General features: G+C 55.8%; 1 protein-coding gene across 2 annotated transcripts in view; it reads left to right on the top strand.

Moving 5' to 3' along the window:
- The window catches only part of LSR (lipolysis stimulated lipoprotein receptor), a 56,027-nt gene that overhangs the window by 11,112 nt on the left and 28,096 nt on the right, over positions 1-16,819 (top strand). The window contains exons 3-4 of one of the 2 annotated variants that reach the window (XM_068243288.1): positions 2,161-2,280; positions 16,405-16,461. In XM_068243288.1, the coding sequence (XP_068099389.1) occupies positions 2,161-2,280; positions 16,405-16,461 (177 nt within the window). The remainder of the gene's footprint in view (positions 1-2,160; positions 2,281-16,404; positions 16,462-16,819) is intronic. The other variant, XM_068243289.1, reaches the window with a different exon arrangement.

Raw genomic sequence — 16,819 nt, 5'->3', positions numbered from 1 at the left:
GAAGTGGTGAAGTATACAAGTTATATACTTACCTCATTGGTGGGAGGGGCTTCCTGGACCGTTCTCAAGCCCACCGATCCAGCGCCGGAGGGGAGGGATAGAGGTGGGGAGAGGCTCGGAGGGAGAGGAGAAACTTACCCTTACAGTTGAGACAGTGTGGCGTTCACACGGTTCCAGAGAAAAACAGTTTGTGCGCCATTCACGTCACAAACGCAAGTTTCATTGCAAGCAACCAAAATGACATTTTTGATTTAAACCAACTTTTTTTTTTCTTCTTCCCTCTGAAGAGTCAGTCATACTACCACATTGTTTTATTATTTGCTTATAAATTGTTGATTTGCTGGCTAGGTTGTAAATAACAGTTTCTTCCTTTTTAGAAGTAGCTAGTTGGAAACTGTCCGCTTCATTCAGTGGTGGCAGTGAAATTACCCGATTTCAGCGCGAAATCGATATTTTTATTTTACAGATTGTACATACAATTGGAATTGTACATGTATGGGCACCTCCAACCAATCTTAACCGTTTACTACGCACACAGTGAATCTGCCTCCAGAAGTCTCTAGCATGAGACCTGCATGGCAACAGTGGCCTAGTAATACGGGATTGGTGAGTGATTGTCTCATTACATATTGTCGGCAGCTGCGCGATCAATCGTTGTCAGTCTGCTCACCGTACTTCCTGCGTATGCTAACGGGAGCAGATTAGACGGGATCGCGGGGCTGGATTGTCACTTGGGGCTTCTACCAGCCCCCTGCAGCAGTCCTGTGCCCTCGCAGCCACTCACTAATCCTCTGGTCCCCCGCTGCCAGCTAGTTCTGCTTCTACCAGCCCCTTGCAGCAGTCCTGTGCCCTCGCAGCCACTCACTAATCCTCTGGTCCCCCGCTGCCAGCTAGTTCTGCTTCTACCAGCCCCCTGCAGCAGTCCTGTGCCCTCGCAGCCACTCACTAATCCTCTGGTCCCCCGCTGCCAGCTAGTTCTGCTTCTACCAGCCCCCTGCAGCCATCCTGTGCCCTCGCAGCCACTCACGGCTGCTTTGGTCCCCCGCTGCCAGCTAGTTCTGCTTCTACCAGCCCCCTGCAGCAGTCCTGTGCCCTCGCAGCCACTCACTAATCCTCTGGTCCCCCGCTGCCAGCCAGTTCTGCTTCTAGCAGCCCCCTGCAGCAGTCCTGTGCCCTCGCAGCCACTCACTAATCCTCTGGTCCCCCGCTGCCAGCTAGTTTCGTTTTTGCCGACAGGCCCGCCAGGACTGGCCACGCGTAGCTTTTTCCTCTTTCCCGACTGCAATTAGCGCTATTGCAGGCCGCAACGCGTACAAAAATACGCGTTGCCGCATATCTATGCGTTCGTAATGCGGCAACGCGTATTTTAGTACGCGTTGCGGCCCGCAATAGCGCTAATTACAGTCAGGAATGCGGAAAAGGCTATGCGTGGCCAGTCATGACGGGCCTGTCGGCAAAAACGAAACTAGCTGGCAGCGGGGGACCAGAGGATTAGTGAGTGGCTGCGAGGGCACAGGACTGCTACAGGGGGCTGCTAGAAGCCCCAGGTGAGTAAAACTCATTTTTTTTCTGACTTAAGTGTCTCTTTTAAGTGGATAAATACTAGTTAGGTCAGTGAGTAAAGCTGTAATAAACGCGTATCTATAAAATCGCCGCCGGGAGACTTGGGCGCAGGATACAGCCGGTATACAGCTTACCCTGCTGCTGCACAAGTTCCCGGCGGCGGTAATTACTATTCCCCCTCCAGGTCCATGTGGATGGTGAGGAATGATAAAATTCGGCTTCCAGCTATTGACGAATTAGTGTTTTAAGAGTAACTTCAGCTCCGTCTTCTGATGGCGTCGGAGTTACTCAGTGAGCGCCGCTATAGACGTAATTCCTATTATGATCTATGGTGGCGCCAGCTGCGCCCAAATCTCCTGCGCTGTTATTACAGCGGTCGGTAATAAACAGCTGGAAAGAAATGGGGAAAGTGGAAACGTGTAGAGTGCTGAATACACATGTAGCTCATGAGCCAGGCTGTGATCATTTTCTGTAAAATGATGATTTTGAGCAACAATACGGTTTATTGATCGTTGATGAGGGGTTGGTGAACCAAAAGCTTGAGAACTTTTCGAACACGTATCACAATTCCTGTAATGTCATTCCTTATGTCTGCAGATGCGGATCTCTACATTGAGCAGACGGCGTGGGGTGACAGCGGAGTGTACTACTGCACCGTGACCACTTCACAGGACCTGACCGGGAACAACGAGGCGTACGCCGAGCTGCTGGTGTTGGGTAAGAATATCACGGTAGCTGCGGTAATCTCTGTTCTGTAAGTGTTCATCGTGTGTTTGTTACATCCAGCCTGTACGTAGGGAGGGCAATATGTGGGCGGTGCATCTGTGGTGGGGTGGGGCTATTCACTATTGCTTCCAATTGGGTGCCCGTTGGTCACACGCCCTCCCGGAAAGGGGGGGGGGTCCTTTGTCGGAGTTCCCCCTTAGGTTGTGTGGTGCGTCGTCTGTGTGCTCTTGCGGGTGCAATGATTGGCTGTGCTGGCGCCGCCGTGCTTCTCACTTGACCAACACTGTGGGGTTCCATCAGTTGTACTGATTGGAGTCTCTGCATTCTGCAGATGACTCTTGGATCAGACAACTGCCAGTGTGGTCTGTGCGGGACCGGCGGTGTCCACTTAGCCGGAGAGTGGCTGGCCCCTCCCTCTCTCCGCTCCAAGTGGTTGCTCCATGCGACTGGCACACCGGCCAGTCATGTCTCCTCCCCTTTGCGAAGTTCCCCTTCAGGTCGGTCCGGACCAGGTGGGTGTGTGCTGACGTATGACACAGTGAGCGGTTCACCATGCGGTGATCCGAAGGGCCAGTTCATGTCCCTTCCTGGTCTGTCACATGATGTGTAGGCATCCTCCTCGTTGGTTCCAATGTATATAACACAGTTCCCCATCAGGTCTGCTCGTGTGTTGCTGAGCAGTGATTGGGGGTTCAGACACAGCCTGTGATTATTTGTGGTAAGGTATATAAACTGCTAAATGTATGTCAAATTTTGTCAGAATGTCACAACTTCATAAAGGAGCTGTTGACCACTCCCAAAACATCTTTTGCATGCATGTGGCAGCTCTGAGATAAACTTAGAGCTATAATACATAGATGTTGTCAGTTTCCTTCTTCAGTCTTATGCTGGATTGGGGATCCAGTTCATTACCTGATTTTTAGACCGTGTTATACTCCTCCTCTGCTCAAGTTTTAGTTTCCGTGACGTTATGCAGGAGACCAGCTTTGGCACTTTCTTGTTTGACAGTCATGACAAGGCTCTACAATTCGTCCTCAGTTTCAGCCATCAGTGATATCATCAGCATATCTCAGATTGTTAATATTCCTGCCAGCTATTTTAATTCCAGCATGTGATTCATCCAAAGTAGCTTTAAGCATTACATATTCGGCATACAAGCTAAATAGGGAGACAATATGCAGCCTTGTCACACCATTACCAGTCAGTTATTCCATAATCAGTTCGAACTGTTGCTTCTTGGTTTGCATATATACTTCTCAAAAGGCTTATGAGATGACCTGGTAACCCCATTTCCATGAGAATCTGCCACAGCCTATCCTGATCTACACAGTTGAAAGCTTTTGAGTAGTCAATAAAGCAAAAGTAGACGTTCTTCTGGAATTCCATTGCTTTCTCTATTATCCGTCGAATGTTGGCTAAATGGTCCCTCTTCTAAACCTAGCTGAACTGTATACCAAAACGTAAGGGGTGCGGTGGCTTACCTCAATGACAGTCACATAAGACACGGGTTTATTTAGCACAGGCAACGCGTTTCACGAGTCAGAGCCTGCTTCCTCAGGCCAATACAAACGTCAAACAGCGAGTAGCCAGATAGCATTGAGTGCCGCTGAAGGCTTAATGCTGTGCTAAAACCCTTGTTGTCTTATGAGACTGTTGTCATTGACGTAAGCCTCACCACTTACATTTTTACTGTTTTTAACTCAGTTTTATCTCAATTTGGGTGCCTCTTTACCCCTATTGTGTGCATAGAGGGGACCCCGTCTGGTTTCATATGGTGGACACAATTGTGATAACCAGTGCTTTATATCAAGGAGAGTGACTGTATCCAGTCCGTTGTGGACACCCCGAGTGGAATCGGGTTTGCTGTCTCCACCTGCTACGAGTGGTTAGTTACGCTGATCTCTTTCTTCAGGGTGCCAAGACACCCCACATCCATCCATCCATGTATAGCAGAGGAATTACATCTTTGGAGGACTTGTGGGGTCATCTTTGGATACCAGTTTCTGTTTCATTAGGTCGCTATGTTAGGTTTTTATCAGTGTCCAGAGTGTGCAGAACTGTTCTGAAAATAGGGGTCCAAATGAAAACAAAGACCTGGTCCATTCCACACTACATAAAGGTGATACAACATGAGCTGGATGGGGGCCAGTCAGGGGTGTAGCAATAGACACTGCAAGGGATGCAGCCGCAGGGGGGCCCAGAAGCAGCAGGGCCCCGTAGGAGAAGTTTATTTTCCCTGTCCTGAAAGACTGACAACTAAGGGCACGGAGAGAAAAAACTTTCTACTCTCTGCACAATTGTTCTAATGACTGCATCTGCTCAGCCACTAATAACAAATCCTACAAAGATTTGTAGACAGTCCCTACTAAGTGTGCAGCAGGCTCTTCTGTACAGTGCCCAGCCCCCAACCTCTCCACCCCTCCCCAAGTGCTGTGTACTGTAGTGATGCTGGAGAAGTCTGCAGAGCCAGTTCTGCTCCATCAGAGATGGACAGAGTGAGTGTAATAAGCTGAGGCTGGCTGCATACTCATCTGCTTACATTATATTTATATATTCTGTATGCAGTGATCACTTCTCAGCTCTCTCTGGCTCTACAATATGTGCAGGTCAGTGTCAGCACGCTGCTGGCTGTGTACTAATTGTAGCAGACAAGGGAATGTAAACAAAAGATCATTTTATCACCAGCCAGGAAGTTTTCCACTATGGCTTTGTTCCCATTTGATGCCGGACCACGTGCGGCCAGTGGGAGCAGACTAGGGCTGCACGATTTTAGGGAAAAATTGAAATTGCGATTTTTCACTCAGAAATTGCGATTTCGATTTTTTTCACGATTTTTTTTTAAAGCAAGCTTTAGCACTAAATTGCACGGCGTATTGCCAGGGCGGAGTTGTACTTTTTACCGCCCTAGGCCCACCATCACCAGCCGCCCCCCGACAAACATCATCTCAACCAAACCCTCTCCCCCATCTTACACACACACACACACACTTCCCCAACACTATAGGTAACCTCCCCTAACCCTCCTGCATTATGGGTACCCAAATTACCACCCCCCCCCCCACTCCTCTCCTGCAGCATAGGTAGCCATGCGACCCCCCCCCCCCACCCCACCCACCCCGTGTAGTATACATAGCCACTGGTGGTCGGATATTGGGCAGCAACAGACCTCCTGCAGAATTGCGAGCGGAATGAGGAAGGAGTGTAGGCAGTAGCTTTTACTTCTGAGCTTTGCAATCATTCAATCACCGCTTCTGGCTGGAACCGAGTCCGCTACAATACCGAAGCTTCCTCTTCCCCTTAGCTGCGCTGCTTGTCTCTTTATCAGACATCTCTCACACGTGATTCGCCGAGATGTCCGGTGGAGGACAGACAAGCAGACGCTAGCTACGACTAGCAGTGCATATTTTTGAATGTTAATGAGCCGGGCAGAGGGGCGGGGGGCGAGTCCAGTCCAGAGCGGCACACATCGCCACCAATCACTGGATAGAGATGGTATGACGGCGACGGTAGGCAGAACTGTACCCTCTGTACAGCTCCGCCTACTGCCTCCGTCCTACCATCTCTATCTAGCTATTGGTGGAGCTGTGTGCCTCTCTGGACTGGACTCGCCCCCGCTGCCCGGCTCATTAACAGTCATAAATATGCACTGCTAGTCGTAGATGATTGGCTCTTTGTGACAGCGCGGCGGTAGGCGGAACCATGCGGCCAAGCGCAGCGAGCGCTGAAAAAAACCGTAGCTACTGACAATCTGAAGATCGTCTGCACGTGAATCGCGGTTTCGGTTTTAAACCGCAAAACCGTGCAGCCCTAGAGCAGACAGTGTAGTGTTCGCTCCGGTGGTCCGGCTGAATCCCAGGGCAGATGTGTTAACCCCATACGCTTTATTGGGAAATGCATCCACCTTCCTGGGATTATTGCGGACTGCAAAGAAGTGTGTTCTCGTTACTACAATGAATCCCGCGGATCCGCTGCAGCTTCACAAGTGTGAACAGCAGCTATGTAGAAAGTAGGAGCCGTTCACTGTCCGTTTAGCGATCAGCGGAGAACGGACAAAAAATTTTCAATACTCAGCTCTAGTGCTGTGTTAACTGTTTGAATGCAATTATCCTAACATTTTATTTATTTTTATGGTAATATGTTTATTGCTGTATATATTTAGAGCAAAGAAAAAATGCTGAATTCCATACGCAGTAAGGAAGTTAAAGGGAAGGTTCAAGCAAAATAAAAAAAATGAGTTTCACTTACCTGGGGCTTCTACCAGCCCCCTGCAGCCATCCTGTGCCCTCGTAGTCACTCACTGCTGCTCCAGTCCCCCGCTGCCAGCTAGTTCTGCTTCTACCAGCCCCATGCAGCCATCCTGTGCCCTCGTAGTCACTCACTGCTGCTCCAGTCCCCCGCCGCCAGCTAGTTCTGCTTCTACCAGCCCCATGCAGCCATCCTGTGCCCTCGTAGTCACTCACTGCTGCTCCAGTCCCCCGCCGCCAGCTAGTTCTGCTTCTACCAGCCCCATGCAGCCATCCTGTGCCCTCGTAGTCACTCACTGCTGCTCCAGTCCCCCGCCGCCAGCTAGCTCTGCTTCTACCAGCCCCCTGCAGCCATCCTGTGCCCTCGTAGTCACTCACTGCTGCTCCAGTCCCCCGCCGCCAGCTAGTTCTGCTTCTACCAGCCCCATGCAGCCATCCTGTGCCCTCGTAGTCACTCACTGCTGCTCCAGTCCCCCGCCACCAGCTAGTTCTGCTTCTACCAGCCCCATGCAGCCATCCTGTGCCCTCGTAGTCACTCACTGCTGCTCCAGTCCCCCGCCGCCAGCTAGTTCTGCTTCTACCAGCCCCATGCAGCCATCCTGTGCCCTCGTAGTCACTCACTGCTGCTCCAGTCCCCCGCCGCCAGCTAGCTCTGCTTCTACCAGCCCCCTGCAGCCATCCTGTGCCCTCGTAGTCACTCACTGCTGCTCCAGTCCCCCGCCGCCAGCTAGTTCTGCTTCTACCAGCCCCATGCAGCCATCCTGTGCCCTCGTAGTCACTCACTGCTGCTCCAGTCCCCCGCCACCAGCTAGTTCTGCTTCTACCAGCCCCATGCAGCCATCCTGTGCCCTCGTAGTCACTCACTGCTGCTCCAGTCCCCCGCCACCAGCTAGTTCTGCTTCTACCAGCCCCATGCAGCCATCCTGTGCCCTCGTAGTCACTCACTGCTGCTCCAGTCCCCCGCCACCAGCTAGTTCTGCTTCTACCAGCCCCATGCAGCCATCCTGTGCCCTCGTAGTCACTCACTGCTGCTCCAGTCCCCCGCCGCCAGCTAGTTCTGCTTCTACCAGCCCCATGCAGCCATCCTGTGCCCTCGTAGTCACTCACTGCTGCTCCAGTCCCCCGCCGCCAGCTAGCTCTGCTTCTACCAGCCCCCTGCAGCCATCCTGTGCCCTCGTAGTCACTCACTGCTGCTCCAGTCCCCCGCCGCCAGCTAGTTCTGCTTCTACCAGCCCCATGCAGCCATTCTGTGCCCTCGTAGTCACTCACTGCTGCTCCAGTCCCCCGCCACCAGCTAGTTCTGCTTCTACCAGCCCCATGCAGCCATCCTGTGCCCTCGTAGTCACTCACTGCTGCTCCAGTCCCCCGCCACCAGCTAGTTCTGCTTCTACCAGCCCCATGCAGCCATCCTGTGCCCTCGTAGTCACTCACTGCTGCTCCAGTCCCCCGCCACCAGCTAGTTCTGCTTCTACCAGCCCCATGCAGCCATCCTGTGCCCTCGCAGTCACTCACTGCTGCTCCAGTCCCCCGCCGCCAGCTAGTTCTGCTTCTACCAGCCCCATGCAGCCATCCTGTGCCCTCGTAGTCACTCACTGCTGCTCCAGTCCCCCGCCCCCAGCTAGTTCTGCCTCTACCAGCCCCATGCAGCCATCCTGTGCCCTCGCAGTCACTCACTGCTGCTCCAGTCCCCCGCCGCCAGCTAGTTCTGCTTCTACCAGCCCCATGCAGCCATCCTGTGCCCTCGTAGTCACTCACTGCTGCTCCAGTCCCCCGCCCCCAGCTAGTTCTGCCTCTACCAGCCCCATGCAGCCATCCTGTGCCCTCGCAGTCACTCACTGCTGCTCCAGTCCCTGCCGCCAGCTAGTTCTGCTTCTACCAGCCCCCTGCAGCCATCCTGTGCCCTCGTAGTCACTCACTGCTGCTCCAGTCCCCCTGCACCAGCTAGTTCTGCTTCTACCAGCCCCCTGCAGCCATCCTGTGCCCTCGTAGTCACTCACTGCTGCTCCAGTCCCCCGCCACCAGCTAGTTCTGCTTCTACCAGCCCCATGCAGCCATCCTGTGCCCTCGTAGTCACTCACTGCTGCTCCAGTCCCCCGCCGCCAGCTAGTTCTGCTTCTACCAGCCCCCTGAAGCCATCCTGTGCCCTTGTAGTCACTCACTGCTGCTCCAGTCCCCCTCCGCCAGCTAGTTCTGCTTCTACCAGCCCCATGCAGCCATCCTGTGCCCTCGTAGTCACTCACTGCTGCTCCAGTCCCCCGCCACCAGCTAGTTCTGCTTCTACCAGCCCCAGGCAGCCATCCTGTGCCCTCGTAGTCACTCACTGCTGCTCCAGTCCCCCGCTGGCAGCTAGTTCTGCTTCTACCAGCCCCATGCAGCCATCCTGTGCCCTCGTAGTCACTCACTGCTGCTCCAGTCCCCCGCCACCAGCTAGTTCTGCTTCTACCAGCCCCATGCAGTCATCCTGTGCCCTCGCAGTCACTCACTGCTGCTCCAGTCCCCTGCCACCAGCTAGTTCTGCTTCTACCAGCCCCATGCAGTCATCCTGTGCCCTCGCAGTCACTCACTGCTGCTCCAGTCCCCTGCCACCAGCTAGTTCTGCTTCTACCAGCCCCATGCAGTCATCCTGTGCCCTCGCAGTCACTCACTGCTGCTCCAGTCCCCTGCCACCAGCTAGTTCTGCTTCTACCAGCCCCATGCAGTCATCCTGTGCCCTCGCAGTCACTCACTGCTGCTCCAGTCCCCTGCCACCAGCTAGTTCTGCTTCTACCAGCCCCATGCAGTCATCCTGTGCCCTCGCAGTCACTCACTGCTGCTCCAGTCCCCTGCCACCAGCTAGTTCTGCTTCTACCAGCCCCCTGCAGCCATCCTGTGCCCTCGTAGTCACTCACTGCTGCTCCAGTCCCCCGCTGGCAGCTAGTTCTGCTTCTACCAGCCCCCTGCAGCCATCCTGTGCCCTCGCAGTCACTCACTGCTGCTCCAGTCCCCCGCTGGCAGCTAGTTCTGCTTCTACCAGCCCCCTGCAGCCATCCTGTGCCCTCGCAGTCACTCACTGCTGCTCCAGTCCCCTGCCACCAGCTAGTTCTGCTTCTACCAGCCCCCTGCAGCCATCCTGTGCCCTCGTAGTCACTCACTGCTGCTCCAGTCCCCCGCTGGCAGCTAGTTCTGCTTCTACCAGCCCCATGCAGCCATCCTGTGCCCTCGTAGTCACTCACTGCTGCTCCAGTCCCCCGCCACCAGCTAGTTCTGCTTCTACCAGCCCCATGCAGACATCCTGTGCCCTCCTAGTCACTCACTGCTGCTCCAGGCCCCCGCCACCAGCTAGTTCTGCTTCTACCAGCCCCATGCAGCCATCCTGTGCCCTCGTAGTCACTCACTGCTGCTCCAGTCCCCCGCCACCAGCTAGTTCTGCTTCTACCAGCCCCATGCAGACATCCTGTGCCCTCCTAGTCACTCACTGCTGCTCCAGTCCCCTGCCACCAGCTAGTTCTGCTTCTACCAGCCCCATGCAGCCATCCTGTGCCCTCGTAGTCACTCACTGCTGCTCCAGTCCCCCGCCACCAGCTAGTTCTGCTTCTACCAGCCCCATGCAGCCATCCTGTGCCCTCGTAGTCACTCACTGCTGCTCCAGTCCCCCGCCTCCAGCTAGTTCTGCTTCTACCAGCCCCATGCAGCCATCCTGTGCCCTCGTAGTCACTCACTGCTGCTCCAGTCCCCCGCCGCCAGCTAGTTCTGCTTCTACCAGCCCCATGCAGCCATCCTGTGCCCTCGTAGTCACTCACTGCTGCTCCAGTCCCCCGCCGCCAGCTAGTTCTGCTTCTACCAGCCCCCTGCAGCCATCCTGTGGCCTCGTAGTCACTCACTGCTGCTCCAGTCCCCCGCCGCCAGCTAGTTCTGCTTCTACCAGCCCCATGCAGCCATCCTGTGCCCTCGTAGTCACTCACTGCTGCTCCAGTCCCCCGCCGCCAGCTAGTTCTGCTTCTACCAGCCCCATGCAGCCATCCTGTGCCCTCGTAGTCACTCACTGCTGCTCCAGTCCCCCGCCGCCAGCTAGTTCTGCTTCTACCAGCCCCCTGCAGCCATCCTGTGGCCTCGTAGTCACTCACTGCTGCTCCAGTCCCCCGCCGCCAGCTAGTTCTGCTTCTACCAGCCCCATGCAGCCATCCTGTGCCCTCGTAGTCACTCACTGCTGCTCCAGTCCCCCGCCGCCAGCTAGTTCTGCTTCTACCAGCCCCATGCAGCCATCCTGTGCCCTCGTAGTCACTCACTGCTGCTCCAGTCCCCCGCCGCCAGCTAGTTCTGCTTCTACCAGCCCCATGCAGCCATCCTGTGCCCTCGTAGTCACTCACTGCTGCTCCAGTCCCCCGCCACCAGCTAGTTCTGCTTCTACCAGCCCCATGCAGCCATCCTGTGCCCTCGTAGTCACTCACTGCTGCTCCAGTCCCCCGCTGCCAGCTAGTCCTGCTTCTACCAGCCCCCTGCAGCCATCCTGTGCCCTCGTAGTCACTCACTGCTGCTCCAGTCCCCCACCACCAGCTTGTTCTGCTTCTACCAGCCCCCTGCAGCCATCCTGTGCCCTCGCAGTCACTCACTGCTGCTCCAGTCCCCCGCCACCAGCTAGTTCTGCTTCTACCAGCACCATGCAGCCATCCTGTGCCCTCGTAGTCACTCACTGCTGCTCCAGTCCCCCGCCGCCAGCTAGCTCTGCTTCTACCAGCCCCATGCAGCCATCCTGTGCCCTCGCAGTCACTCACTGCTGCTCCAGTCCCCCACCCCCAGCTAGCTCTGCTTCTACCAGCCCCCTGCAGCCATCCTGTGCCCTCGCAGTCACTCACTGCTGCTCCAGTCCCCCACCCCCAGCTAGCTCTGCTTCTACCAGCCCCATGCAGTCATCCTGTGCCCTCGTAGTCACTCACTGCTGCTCCAGTCCCCCGCCTCCAGCTAGTTCTGCTTCTACCAGCCCCATGCAGCCATCCTGTGCCCTCGCAGTCACTCACTGCTGCTCCAGTCCCCCACCCCCAGCTAGCTCTGCTTCTACCAGCCCCATGCAGCCATACTGTGCCCTCGTAGTCACTCACTGCTGCTCCAGTCCCCCGCCACCAGCTAGTTCTGCTTCTACCAGCCCCATGCAGTCATCCTGTGCCCTCGTAGTTACTCACTGCTGCTCCAGTCCCCCGCCGCCAGCTAGTTCTGCCTCTACCAGCCCCATGCAGCCATCCTGTGCCCTCGTAGTCACTCACTGCTGCTCCAGTCCCCCGCCGCCAGCTAGTTCTGCTTCTACCAGCCCCATGCAGCCATACTGTGCCCTCGTAGTCACTCACTGCTGCTCCAGTCCCCCACCCCCAGCTAGTTCTGCTTCTACCAGCCCCATGCAGTCATCCTGTGCCCTCGTAGTTACTCACTGCTGCTCCAGTCCCCCGCCGCCAGCTAGTTCTGCCTCTACCAGCCCCATGCAGCCATCCTGTGCCCTCGTAGTCACTCACTGCTGCTCCAGTCCCCCGCCGCCAGCTAGTTCTGCTTCTACCAGCCCCATGCAGCCATCCTGTGCCCTCGCAGTCACTCACTGCTGCTCCAGTCCCCCACCCCCAGCTAGCTCTGCTTCTACCAGCCCCATGCAGTCATCCTGTGCCCTCGTAGTCACTCACTGCTGCTCCAGTCCCCCACTGCCAGCTAGTTCTGCTTCTACCAGCCCCCTGCAGCCATCCTGTGCCCTCGTAGTCACTCACTGCTGCTCCAGTCCCCCGCCGCCAGCTAGTTCTGCTTCTACCAGCCCCATGCAGCCATCCTGTGCCCTCGCAGTCACTCACTGCTGCTCCAGTCCCCCACCCCCAGCTAGTTCTGCTTCTACCAGCCCCATGCAGCCATTCTGTGCCCTCGTAGTCACTCACTGCTGCTCCAGTCCCCCGCCGCCAGCTAGTTCTGCTTCTACCAGCCCCATGCAGCCATCCTGTGCCCTCGTAGTCACTCATTGCTGCTCCAGTCCCCCACTGGCAGCTTGCCGACCTGGGAGGTCGGCGGGACACATTGCGTACATTTTTACGCATTCCCGCTAGTGCAGGAACATTAACACATACATTTTTACGCATTACTAGTTCAATATGTAAATTTTTACGCATTGAACCAGTAATGCGTAAAAATGTATGTGTTAATGTTCCTGCTCTAGCGGGAATGCGTAAAAATGTACGCAATGCGTCCCGCCGACCTCCGAGGTCGGCAAGCTGCCAGCGGGGGACTGGAGCAGCAGTGAGTGACTACGAGGGCACAGGATGGCTGCAGGGGGCTGGTAGAAGCAGAGCTAGCTGGCGGCGGGGGACTGGAGCAGCAGTGAGTGACTACGAGGGCACAGGATGGCTGCAGGGGGCTGGTAGAAGCAGAACTAGCTGGCGGCGGGGGACTGGAGCAGCAGTGAGTGACTACGAGGGCACAGGATGGCTGCAGGGGGCTGGTAGAAGCAGAACTAGCTGCTAGCGGGGGACTGGAGCAGCAGTGAGTGACTACGAGGGCACAGGATGGCTGCAGGGGGCTGGTAGAAGCAGAACTAGCTGGCGGCGGGGGACTGGAGCAGCAGTGAGTGACTACGAGGGCACAGGATGGCTGCAGGGGGCTGGTAGAAGCAGAACTAGCTGCTAGCGGGGGACTGGAGCAGCAGTGAGTGACTACGAGGGCACAGGATGGCTGCAGGGGGCTGGTAGAAGCAGAACTAGCTGCTAGCGGGGGACTGGAGCAGCAGTGAGTGACTACGAGGGCACAGGATGGCTGCATGGGGCTGGTAGAAGCAGAACTAGCTGGCGGCGGGGGACTGGAGCAGCAGTGAGTGACTACGAGGGCACAGGATGGCTGCATGGGGCTGGTAGAAGCAGAACTAGCTGGCGGCGGGGGACTGGAGCAGCAGTGAGTGACTACGAGGCCACAGGATGGCTGCAGGGGGCTAGTAGAAGCAGAACTAGCTGGCAGCGGGGGACTGGAGGAGCCATGAGTGACTGCGAGGGCACAGGATGGCTGCAGGGGGCTGGTAGAAGCAGAACTAGCTGGCGGCGGGGGACTGGAGCAGCAGTGAGTGACTACGAGGGCACAGGATGGCTGCATGGGGCTGGTAGAAGCAGAACTAGCTGGCATAGGGGGACTGGAGCAGCAGTGAGTGACTACGAGGGCACAGGATGGCTGCATGGGGCTGGTAGAAGCAGAACTAGCTGGAGGCGGGGGACTGGAGCAGCAGTGAGTGACTACGAGGGCACAGGATGGCTGCATGGGGCTGGTAGAAGCAGAACTAGCTGGTGGCAGGGGACTGGAGCAGCAGTGAGTGACTGCGAGGGCACAGGATGGCTGCAGGGGGCTGGTAGAAGCAGAACTAGCTGGTGGCGGGGGACTGGAGCAGCAGTGAGTGACTACGAGGGCACAGGATGGCTGCATGGGGCTGGTAGAAGCAGAACTAGCAGGCGGTGGGGGACTGGAGCAGCAGTGAGTGACTACGAGAGCACAGGATGGCTTCAGGGGGCTGGTAGAAGCAGAACTAGCTGGCGGCGGGGGACTGGAGCAGCAGTGAGTGACTACGAGGGCACAGGATGGCTGCATGGGGCTGGTAGAAGCAGAACTAGCTGGTGGCAGGAGACTGGAGCAGCAGTGAGTGACTACGAGGGCACAGGATGACTGCATGGGGCTGGTAGAAGCAGAACTAGCTGGTGGCAGGGGACTGGAGCAGCAGTGAATGACTGCGAGGGCACAGGATGACTGCATGGGGCTGGTAGAAGCAGAACTAGCTGGTGGCAGGGGACTGGAGCAGCAGTGAGTGACTGCGAGGGCACAGGATGACTGCATGGGGCTGGTAGAAGCAGAACTAGCTGGCATAGGGGGACTGGAGCAGCAGTGAGTGACTACGAGGGCACAGGATGGCTGCATGGGGCTGGTAGAAGCAGAACTAGCTGGAGGCGGGGGACTGGAGCAGCAGTGAGTGACTACGAGGGCACAGGATGGCTGCATGGGGCTGGTAGAAGCAGAACTAGCTGGTGGCAGGGGACTGGAGCAGCAGTGAGTGACTGCGAGGGCACAGGATGGCTGCAGGGGGCTGGTAGAAGCAGAACTAGCTGGTGGCGGTGGACTGGAGCAGCAGTGAGTGACTACGAGGGCACAGGATGGCTGCATGGGGCTGGTAGAAGCAGAACTAGCAGGCGGTGGGGGACTGGAGCAGCAGTGAGTGACTACGAGAGCACAGGATGGCTTCAGGGGGCTGGTAGAAGCAGAACTAGCTGGCGGCGGGGGACTGGAGCAGCAGTGAGTGACTACGAGGGCACAGGATGGCTGCATGGGGCTGGTAGAAGCAGAACTAGCTGGTGGCAGGAGACTGGAGCAGCAGTGAGTGACTACGAGGGCACAGGATGACTGCATGGGGCTGGTAGAAGCAGAACTAGCTGGTGGCAGGGGACTGGAGCAGCAGTGAATGACTGCGAGGGCACAGGATGACTGCATGGGGCTGGTAGAAGCAGAACTAGCTGGTGGCAGGGGACTGGAGCAGCAGTGAGTGACTGCGAGGGCACAGGATGACTGCATGGGGCTGGTAGAAGCAGAACTAGCTGGTGGCAGGGGACTGGAGCAGCAGTGAGTGACTGCGAGGGCACAGGATGGCTGCAGGGGGCTGGTAGAGGCAGAACTAGCTGGCGGTGGGGGACTGGAGCAGCAGTGAATGACTGCGAGGGCACAGGATGACTGCATGGGGCTGGTAGAAGCAGAACTAGCTGGCGGCGGGGGACTGGAGCAGCAGTGAGTGACTACGAGGGCACAGGATGACTGCATGGGGCTGGTAGAAGCAGAACTAGCTGGTGGCGGGGGACTGGAGCAGCAGTGAGTGACTACGAGGGCACAGGATGACTGCATGGGGCTGGTAGAAGCAGAACTAGCTGGTGGCGGGGGACTGGAGCAGCAGTGAGTGACTGCGAGGGCACAGGATGGCTGCATGGGGCTGGTAGAAGCAGAACTAGCTGCCAGCGGGGGACTGGAGCAGCAGTGAGTGACTACGAGGGCACAGGATGGCTGCATGGGGCTGGTAGAAGCAGAACTAGCTGGTGGCGGGGGACTGGAGCAGCAGTGAGTGACTGCGAGGGCACAGGATGGCTGCATGGGGCTGGTAGAAGCAGAACTAGCTGCCAGTGGGGGACTGGAGCAGCAGTGAGTGACTACGAGGGCACAGGATGGCTGCATGGGGCTGGTAGAAGCAGAACTAGCTGCCAGCGGGGGACTGGAGCAGCAGTGAGTGACTGCGAGGGCACAGGATGACTGCATGGGGCTGGTAGAAGCAGAACTAGCTGGTGGCGGGGGACTGGAGCAGCAGTGAGTGACTACGAGGGCACAGGATGGCTGCATGGGGCTGGTAGAAGCAGAACTAGCTGCCAGCGGGGGACTGGAGCAGCAGTGAGTGACTACGAGGGCACAGGATGGCTGCATGGGGCTGGTAGAAGCCCCAGGTAAGTGAAACTCATTTTTTTTATTTTCCTTTGACATTCCCTTTAATAATGTTATTTGTTTTCTTAGGAGTGGGAAAACAGTGCCACCTACAGGTCAATTTTGAGAAAGCGGATATTTTTCTCTTTATACAGAAGTTACATATTCTCTTTATTGTAGATTTTTGACAAATTCCACAGTATTAGCTGAAATGGCAATCCTTTATAACACAAAACAGATTATCAGAGGGGTGGATTAGGTGAAAAGTTATACAAATGCTGAATTCCTTCCACAATCCAGTCTAGCACAGGAGTTCAGGTTGTCCCAGTGTTATGTCACAGGCATGCTTCCTCCAGTCTTCTGTCACCCCTGTTATGAACAGTTCTCTTTTTTTTCTGGCACAAATCTCTTTTTAGTAACGTATTTTTCTTTTGTCCCGTAGGTAAAACCTCAGGTGTCACTGAACTGTTGCCAGACTTTCAGATAGATAACATGGAAGGTAATTGTTCCATGCCTAGTTTACTGAGAACGACTGTCTCTTCCCTTCCCCCAGTAATACCACTAAATACTCCCCCTTACTAACCCCCTCATTGGACCTTTACACAAAAACACCACCAAGACTAAAACACACACAATAGACGAGCACAGAAGATTGTTCACAAATGTGTGCCAATATTTAGGAAGTGCTTGTAAAGATTTTTTTTTTCATAAAACTTTATTAGGTTGTTGACAAACAGCTCTTTCATGTTTATCAGCTGTACAGGTTACCTAAAGCCCCATCTACATGGGAACAATTTTCCATCAGATCGACCAGAGATCTGATAAGAAATTGCATCGTGTGTAGACATCCAAATTGT

The sequence above is a fragment of the Hyperolius riggenbachi genome, chromosome 6 (genome assembly GCF_040937935.1).
Source record: "Hyperolius riggenbachi isolate aHypRig1 chromosome 6, aHypRig1.pri, whole genome shotgun sequence".
Classification (NCBI taxonomy): domain Eukaryota; kingdom Metazoa; phylum Chordata; class Amphibia; order Anura; family Hyperoliidae; genus Hyperolius; species Hyperolius riggenbachi.
This window is presented reverse-complemented; position numbering and strand designations above follow the sequence as displayed.